The sequence below is a fragment of the Nelusetta ayraudi genome, unplaced genomic scaffold (assembly GCF_046127955.1).
Source record: "Nelusetta ayraudi isolate G7.1 ecotype Tasmania unplaced genomic scaffold, CSIRO-AGI_Nayr_v1 ptg000060l, whole genome shotgun sequence".
Classification (NCBI taxonomy): domain Eukaryota; kingdom Metazoa; phylum Chordata; class Actinopteri; order Tetraodontiformes; family Monacanthidae; genus Nelusetta; species Nelusetta ayraudi.
In genome coordinates this window covers 7,856,464-7,865,148 of record NW_027466110.1, presented here as the reverse complement: position 1 = coordinate 7,865,148, position 8,685 = coordinate 7,856,464, and the positions used below count along the sequence as shown (strand labels likewise).

General features: G+C 44.9%; 1 protein-coding gene across 1 annotated transcript; it reads right to left on the bottom strand.

Annotated features, from left to right (window-relative positions):
• Positions 1-2,190: 2,190 nt before the first annotated feature.
• On the bottom strand, positions 2,191-8,145 carry LOC142897512 (sodium- and chloride-dependent GABA transporter ine-like). The gene is made up of 13 exons (XM_076039911.1): positions 7,930-8,145; positions 6,962-7,096; positions 6,027-6,240; positions 5,777-5,909; positions 5,309-5,443; positions 4,711-4,814; positions 4,494-4,618; positions 4,279-4,391; positions 3,928-4,068; positions 3,745-3,844; positions 3,551-3,651; positions 3,164-3,331; positions 2,191-2,693 (listed from the first exon to the last, which is right to left on the bottom strand). The coding sequence occupies exons 1-13, from the start codon at positions 8,117-8,119 to the stop codon at positions 2,592-2,594; spliced, it is 1,761 nt and encodes a 586-aa protein (XP_075896026.1). The 5' UTR covers positions 8,120-8,145; the 3' UTR covers positions 2,191-2,591.
• Between the last annotated feature and the right edge of the window lie 540 nt (positions 8,146-8,685).

The following is an 8,685-nucleotide window of genomic DNA, read 5'->3' as shown; positions in this document are numbered from 1 at the left end:
AACATTGGCACTGGTGAGCTCTGAAATGTTTCATATATTGTCAAGAGCAACAAAGAGAAAATTTGTGATCACGTTGGCTGATTTTTTTTTTCTAAAATTTTAATTTAAAGATTAGTGGCATACTATGGCACAAAATGGTGTGTTAATAATAATCCATGTGTTTTTTTTTTCAGGTCAGGCTCACATCATTCTTGTGCCAACTGTGATGTCAAAGTTAAAATGATGAAACCCCGATTCACATGATGCACTCCTGTAGATCCAGCTGAAGCAATTTTCCTCCTTAAAAACCATCCAACGACATTAAAAATGGGTTTTAAGCAGATAATCACTGTCACCTCAGCGACACAGCAGCAGCAGCAGCAGCAGCAGCAGTGACGGAGCTCGCTGACGTGGAGCCGTCCACAGATGGCGCGACAGACGACCCTCTCTCTCACTCTCTCTCTCTCGTCCTCCCTCTTCTCTCTCCATTCTTGGCCTATTGACGGGATAATGGCCACACATTGATAAAGCCATTGAGGGAGTTAGTGTCACGGGGGGTGAGCGGGGACACAAACTCTCCACCGCCACCCAGTAACGGCCATTAATCAAGCCGGGGCCCCGCCCTCGGCCCCTCCCTCCAGACAGCCCGACACGGCGCCGTGCTGGAACGCAGCGGCTCGTCTGAGTCTCTGAGTCTCCTGCACGCAGCTCCACTTTAATGTGGCTGTTGTACACTCAATAAATTCACTGATATGAAGCCTCAAGCTGGAGCCTCCTGGCTAAACTGACACAGGCAAATGTGATTAGTCCACTTAAATTTAACATACAAAACTTCTGTCCAATCATCTCGCATCTTTCTCCCTCAGATTTTCCAGTTGCGCCATCTACGGGCTTTGGAATTGATGAACGCAGAACAATAAATTCAAAGTACTTAGGAAGCTCTCCATCTGAGGCTCTAAGTGAGGAGTGACCTTCACTGCTTGCCATCTTATTAATCCTGAATCGAAGGTGCGACGCAGAGTGAACCGACTCAGTGTTTTTTGAGGTCGGGGCGTTTTGCATGTAAATCACACACATGGATTGGGTCCAGAGTAAATCAGGGGCCCCAAGTGTTGACATCTACATCTACAGCCTCAGCTCACTCAATAATGAAAGCAGCCTTGACGCCGCGGCGGCTCAATACAGTCGATGGTATTTAACTAAGTTGCAGCGGGCGCAGGACGTGTCAGTAACGTAACGCTGATTAGAGGGCCGCCGGGGCAGAGCCGGAGAAACAATTCAGACGTTTGGAGGCGGCTGGAGGCCGGCAGGGTTCTAATTGAATTACAGGAGAGGAGTCACAGGGCGGCTCTGTCTCAGAGTGCAATATTTCAAGGGAGAAAAACGAGAACGATTGTGATTTCGGGTCAAAAGAAAATATGCAACGTTAATTTAATGGCGAAAATAGAACAGAGGTTGGGAAATGTGAACGTGGAGATTTATGACTTGGCCATGAACTTTGATCTTATTGACTCTGTGGTTGTAAATTCCAGAAGAAACCCTGGTTATAATACAAATGGCAGCTTCCAGGTTTTAATGCGCCAGTGTGTGTTTTTGTCCCCCTTCACACCCTCCAGTGTGCTCGGGGTAGCGATGCGTTGCTTTTGGAGTGGACCGAAAGGTTGTCGGTTCAATCCCAGCCACTCTCGCATGGTGAAGTGTCCTTGAGCCTGAGGATAAACCCCAGATCGCTCTTGAAGAGGCTCCATCACTCAAAGAGGAAGTGCACACGGTAGCCATGTGGCATGTGTTGTCTTGTAAATAATGCAAGCATTGACTACACAGTGGTTAAAAGGAGCAGTGTACTGACAAATTAAATGATACTGTTGTTATTAGAAGGAGAAGGAGAAGGATGATGACAATAGCAAAAAATGCTGGCTGCTTTGTTCAAAAAAGGAATGCCAGCAACCACCATGATTGATGCCCTGTCGTTGGTTCCACGGCTTGAATTTGTCTGCCCCCTAGTGGACGTGCTAAAGCAGCTGCTGTTGCATATCTCTGACCGCCCCGACCTATGGAAACCAGAAGACGGCCAATATTGATATTGCATCCACCCTCACCACTAAAAACACCCCAACAATCCCCCCACGAGACGGAAACAAAAACAAATAACTGAAAATAAAAATAATTTAATTAAAATTAAAAACATTAGTTTTTTCCCCACATATTTACCTCAATCAACATAGTAATATTTCCAGTTGTTCAAGTCGTTGTACGAGGAAAAAACAACAACTTTAATTTTTTGCCTCTGTTTACCACAAAGTGCACAAGGAAAGCCAGTAAAAAGCATCAGCGGTGAGTGGTGTCGGAACAGGAAATGTGAACAGTTAAACCTTTATCGTCAAATTTGCATTTCAAATGAATAAACTGTGCTGATAAAATAGTCATTGAAGTGAGCAGGGAAAAGGAAAAGACAATGAAACTTTACCCCTCAAATCATAAAGGAGGTCTGAAGTACTGAAGAAACTTCAGACTGTGAATGCAAATCATCTCTTTCCAGTCCAGTATCTTGTACTCATCACACTGGCGCAGGGCGCCGCATGTGCAGAAAACACAGGCGGGGCTTTGGAGAGTCAAGTGGCAGGGGGTTCAGACGCGGGGTTGCACAGCTCGAGTTCTTCTCTCCCTGAAACCTCTTGAAAGTCAATCGTCGAGGTCGTGGCTTTCTTGAGTCTCTGACGATCGGAGAAGGCGACAATTCACAAACAGCTCAGGCAGTCAAGTCAAAGACACAAACAACGGGTTTGTAAACAAAGGGAAGGATGTATGTTGCCAAAGTCAAAGCAGCTGACCCAGTGTTAATCTGCATAGAGCATTCGTTTCCCCTAGTGGGCTGTGAAGGTAGTGCCAATAAGGCTGAAACATGTAGCCTACTTTTGAAATTAATTTCTCAGTAAAAAAGAATTTGTTTTCATCCGAGTTGCTAATGATGTTTAAAAAAAAAAAAAAAAAGAATTAAAAACTTGACAGAGGCTACATCCCTGACTGAAACAGCACAGTTTCAAGTGGGCCAGATCTACAAAGCATGGAGTGTTGTTGATAGTTGCCATAAGTTTCACGCTTTAAACTTGACGGCAGAAAAGCTGCAAACTGAGCAAATGACAGGCACAGAAAAAAACAACTGACAACTGAGTCCTTCTCTCACCTGGAGAAACGAGCCTTTGTGGCAGAAGATCTCATGAATGGCTCCGACTGGGATCCACACAACAGAAACCATTGCAATTCCCCAACCCAGGACCTCAGCCCACACCGGGTACGTGTACTTCCCATAGCGAGTGCGCGTGTACTGGGCCATGCTGGTGACCATGATGACCTAACGTCAGGAGAAGGAGAAGGACAACCTTGAAACGACTGGATTAGACAGCTGTGGGGTTCGCATCCAAATCTACAATATAGAATGAATGGAAGGTCCAACAAAGCAGCAGGAAGTTCAGGTTCTGCTGGTGGAATAAATCCTCGAGTGAAGCAGCCTCACTGGAGTCAACTGACACATCTGACAAACTCATCAGTTTGAAATCCTCTGGAACCTCACCAGCACCAGCACGGGACACAGCAGCAGCCAAGACAGACGGAAGTAGATGTGTGGAGCTCTCCCCAGCATCTTCTTGATCATTAAAGAGAGTCTTGGAACACCTTCACACACAAAGGGGAGGAACTAATGTGATGTTCTCAACGCATACGTATGTTGTCTGTGTCTGGTCTCAAATAGGTAGAGCAGGTTTTTACCAAAGATCCAGCTGACAGGTACAACTTCACAGAAGGCCAGGAATACAAGGGACTGCACCGCAGTGTAGTTGTCCATCAGCTGGAATATGTAGATGCCTCCCTGAGCCACAAGGTGAGAGATGAGAATCAGGGTGAAAACACTGATGACGTGGTGAGACGTGTGAGACTGTTGCTCGTGCACACCTTGGTGACGTGAGGAAGGCCCAGGATGAAGCCAACAGCGCATATAACCAAGGTCACCAGCTCCTCCCTCCTCAGGTAGGGCAGGGCCTTGTGGCCAAACTCATCTTTGATGAACGTTATGGCCACGTCCACGTTGGCAAACTGGGAAACCAAAAAACTTTGGCCTATGAAATGTAAACTTCCTCCACACATGCATTAACTCTTTAAATATAAACGCTGTCTTAATGTAGTTTGACGCAAATGTCATATGAACAATGAAACACACAGCGCACAATGAGAAGTGGAAACAATGTTCCCATCCATTACGTCTCAAAGAAACATCTGCGAAGACAAAAGGCCGGCAGGTCTCACCTGGCTGTCTAAGCTGAGAAGCAGCAGCATGAAGAAGAAGAGAACGGACCACAGCTGGGGGACGGGCATGGTGGAGAGGATCTCCGGGCACACCACAAACACCAAGCCAGGACCTGGACCACCACAGTGTTGCAAGGTATTTCTGGTACAAAGCATAATGTACACAGGAAAAATGCAAAGAGACATGATGAGAACGAGGTGCATGTGTGGCTCACCGTCCGTGGCTATCTTGTCCACTGGGAGGTTGTGCATGTGAGCCATGTAGCCAATCGCAGAGAAGATCACAAAGCCGGCCAGGATGCTTGTAAACGAGTTGACAGTCGACATAATTAAAGTGTCCCTGGGTGGAGAATGGAAAATGCTGTGAACTGTGGCTCACTCATTATTAGGATAGCAATAGTACAGTGTCTATTTGGGGGGTTTAATCCGAACCTGAGGATGTTGCTGTTGGACTTGCTGTAACTGGCCATGGAAACCAAACAGCCAAAAGCTATGCCGAGAGAGTTGAAGACCTGACCTGCCGCATGGGCCCAAGTCTGCAGGTGGGTAGAGGGTGTCAGTTACAATATCTACTTGCCTTCAATCAGAACCTTGAGATGTTAATGGCAGTGGCTGCTGGGAGGATGAAAAATAGCCATATGGTAGCCATGGTAACTCTAATTTACAAAAATGCGAATTAATTTACAATATACCATCATAAACCATAAAATAGATTATCGGAGAACCTTCCACAGTGGTTTAGTCCCCTGAATACATACTCTTCATTAAAACGATCAAAGCTCCATTTAAACAGGTCACAGACATGACCTCTCTCTGTAAGAAACACCTTTCAGCGCCATCCAAATCGTTGCATCCATGTCCATTCGTTGTTAATACATGGTGAGTCACAGGACTGATATTCTTCAGCCTAAAACTTAAAATTATTTTTTTGTTTGTTTGTTTTTTTTAATTAAATGTGAGCTACCGCACCTGCCAGGCTGTCTTGTCCTTCACCAGTCATAAGGGGACTAACTTACCGGCAGAGTCTCACCTTTACTTTAAACAGTTTGCTCCAAACAGGCGTCACAAAGTAGAGGATGCCGTCTTTGGCACCGGGAAGCCTGACGTTATTAATGAGCAGAGCAAACAGGATGACATACGGAGCTAAAGCAGTGAAATACACAACCTGTAAGACAGAAACGGTGAAAACGGGGGGAAATTATATGGAAGAACAGGAGAAAACATGCAACATGAAATAAGATGCAAGAGGATATGGTGGAATTTAAAATGCAACATAGCTGCAGACTTTATCACACTCATTATATGATTTAAGATTGCGCTGACGGTTAAATGCTAGTGTGCTAATGTCAAAATTATGAACAAAACGCTCTGCAAAGCCGTGGGAGCAGCAGAGCTCGGTGGCGGGACAGCGCTGGAGTTGAAACAACCTCTACGTGCGCTATCGATGAAAACGACCTCTCACAAACACATCTTTCAGAGGAGCGGCCGTTGTTCTGACCTTGCCGGTGGATTTGACTCCTTTAAATATGCTGAAGTACACAATGACCCAGGCCAGGAGGAGGTAGCCGCAGAGGTCCCAGCGAATGCCGCCTATGTCTTCGATGCCATTGGTTTGTTCCAGAAGCTTGTGACTGTGAAGTGGGGTGCAAGAAAAAATGTGTGAGAGCTAAATGGAACGACCGGTGTGTGCACTAAAACATGGCGCAGGCCACATCTTGTTGACACTCCGACTGGAGGGAGTTTCTCACTCGAAGAACTGCTGGCTGGCAGACTGCCTGTTGGTGACGTTCCTGCTGAGAAAACCACTCGAGCAGTTCCCGTCCACGTTCCAGGTGTTGTTGCAGGATGTCCACGGGAGCGTTGATCCGAACGAGTGGAACAAGTAGTAGAGTGCCCAGCTGATCAGCACCATGTAGTACGTGGAGAAGATATAGGACATGAAGACTGCGGCCAGGCCGACACCTGCAGAGTGACAGAGTGGGGTAGCAGACCACAACGACAACAACAATGATACACCGGAAACTTTTGATTTTCTTCCTCTAGATCTTCAACACTCTCTTTGCACTGTGCATAAACATTGTTATCATTGCATCTACATTGAATCTGCATTAAAGAAGAGGAACACGCCGCTTAATTAAATTTGACACGCAAAAAAAAATTATCCAACTAAATAGACCCAATCAAGCCAAATCAGATCAAATTGGAAAAATACTAATTAACGTATCTCCAGCGAAATGTAAAATCATCAAATTCAATGTCAGCATGACCACCGTGGATGTGCATGAGTGAGTGTGTTTTGTGACGTTGTTGCAGAGAACCCCAGGGGCTGGAACACAGCAAATGTAAAGACATTTACATACTGCAAACAGACTGCCAGAAGCAAAACGCCTTTGGAAACACATAAAAAAACGCCTGAAAACCAGGTCTTCCTTTGGCAAACAGACTACAGCACACACAGGTGTAATCCATCCATCTATCTATCTATCTATCTATCAATTCTGGGATGAGAGTTAATCCTTTAATTTTGCAGCTTCACCTTAAGTGAAGAAAAATACAAGCAGCATTGCTTCCCACTTTATCCCGCAAAAAAAAAGGGCACTTTCTTGTGGATAATAACAAATTCACAGGCATGCATACCTTCAGTGGAACGATTCAAAGACCGAAATTATAATTTGCCACTCACCTTTGAACAGTGGGCAGATCTTAGCGAAAGCATGCACAGGCCCTAATTGAGTACACTGGCCAATGGCAATCTCCATGTAGACGAGAGGGACTCCGCAGACCAACACCATGATGAAGTAGGGGATCAAGAAGGCACCTAAGCAAGAGCACAGCAAGAGCTCGTCATCTGCCGCTGATGTTGACTTACAATCACAATGTGTTACAATTACTGTCAGGGGTGACAGATGAATAAAAATGTAATTTGTTGGAAACCAATATTTCACTCTCAGTTTGCCCACAAGGAGAATGGGACAGGAGAAAATGTCATTATTGTGCGTGGTCAACAGTTATTTTCTGCTTGAGCTAATATTTTGGAACCCTTTGTTCTGGCAACCATGTGTGTTTTCTCAAGAAAAACGCCATTCAAACCGCAACTGGAGACTTGTTATAGCATGCATTGTGTGTTAAGGGTGGGGCACAAAGAAATTCACCTGTGGAATGTAAACGGAGAAGATAGGACCTCAGAGAAACCACACAGTGAGCTTATTGTCACACAGCAAGTAATGCTAGAAATAAAGACAAACTAAACAAACAAACAATTAACTGTGCGTAGGCTTGTGGGGGGCAGGAGCCATTATTTTCACTGGACGTATGAACCATAAAGGGAATTCTGATCATTTGACAGTGGTCAATATTGTTGAATTCACACACACACACACACACACACACACACAAACACCAATTCACAGTGGTTGAAACAAGCAAATAAAAAAAAAAAAACGGCAGCAGCAGAAACAACAACGACAACAAATAAATGGTTGGTTTGCAGTCAGTACATCCAAACTTTTTTTTGTTGTTGCCATCAGTTATGATGCTGCAGGCGCCTTCAAGTCACCATACTGTCACTATACACAAGCTGGCTTTCAAACTCCAGTTTGAATTCTAAAAAGAAAGGGAAAAAACTGGATTGCAGCCAGGACGCAGCCTCACCTCCTCCACTGTTGTAGCACAGGTAGGGGAACCTCCAGACGTTCCCCAGTCCCACCGCGTAGCCCACGGTGGCCAGGATGAACTCCAGCTGCCTGCTCCATGTGGCCCTCTGCTGCTGCTGCTGCTGCTGCTGCTGGTCCAGCTGCTTGAGAGCGAGATCTTTCTCCGCGTCCTCACCATTCATCTCCATCGTGGGAGCAGCCACAAGTGGTCTCTCCTCCCTTGCTGCACGGCATTCGGCGGCTGCGAGTGCTCCGCAAACATAAACTGAAGTGCACCTGGCCACTAGGGGCACCAAACCGAGGGATATTATGGACCAATCCCGCGGCCCTTTTTATTTTCTCTGTATTCATTTCGGTAGAGGTGGAATATAAGAGGGTACATTTCCCCTTGTGTCGTGTTAAAACTCTTGGCCGTGACCTTTAGGAGCATTACAGGAAAACAACCGACCTGCGCAGCTAACGTTAGTGTGCTGGTATTTTCATTTATTCTGTTTCCTCGTGCGAAGTTTGGCGACTTCCCTCTGGCAGGTTTCAGGGAGTCTCCTTGGAAGTTCATTACTCCAACATTGAGATGAGTACACTATATATGTATATATATGTATACATATATATGTATATATATGTATACATATATATATATATATATATATATATATATACATATATATATATATATATATACATATATATATATATATATATATATACATATATATATATACATATACATATACATATATATATATACATATAC

Excerpts from the sequence above, each read along its gene's own strand:
- LOC142897512 (XM_076039911.1), bottom strand. The coding sequence starts at position 8,119 with ATGGAGATGAATGGTGAGGACGCGGAGAAAGATCTCGCTCTCAAGCAG. Across the intron at positions 6,241-6,961 it reads GATCTGCCCACTGTTCAAAG|GTGTCGGCCTGGCCGCAGTC; the intron begins GTGAGTGGCAAA and ends GTCACTCTGCAG. Across the intron at positions 4,815-5,308 it reads GCAAACTGTTTAAAGTAAAG|ACTTGGGCCCATGCGGCAGG; the intron begins GTGAGACTCTGC and ends ACCCACCTGCAG.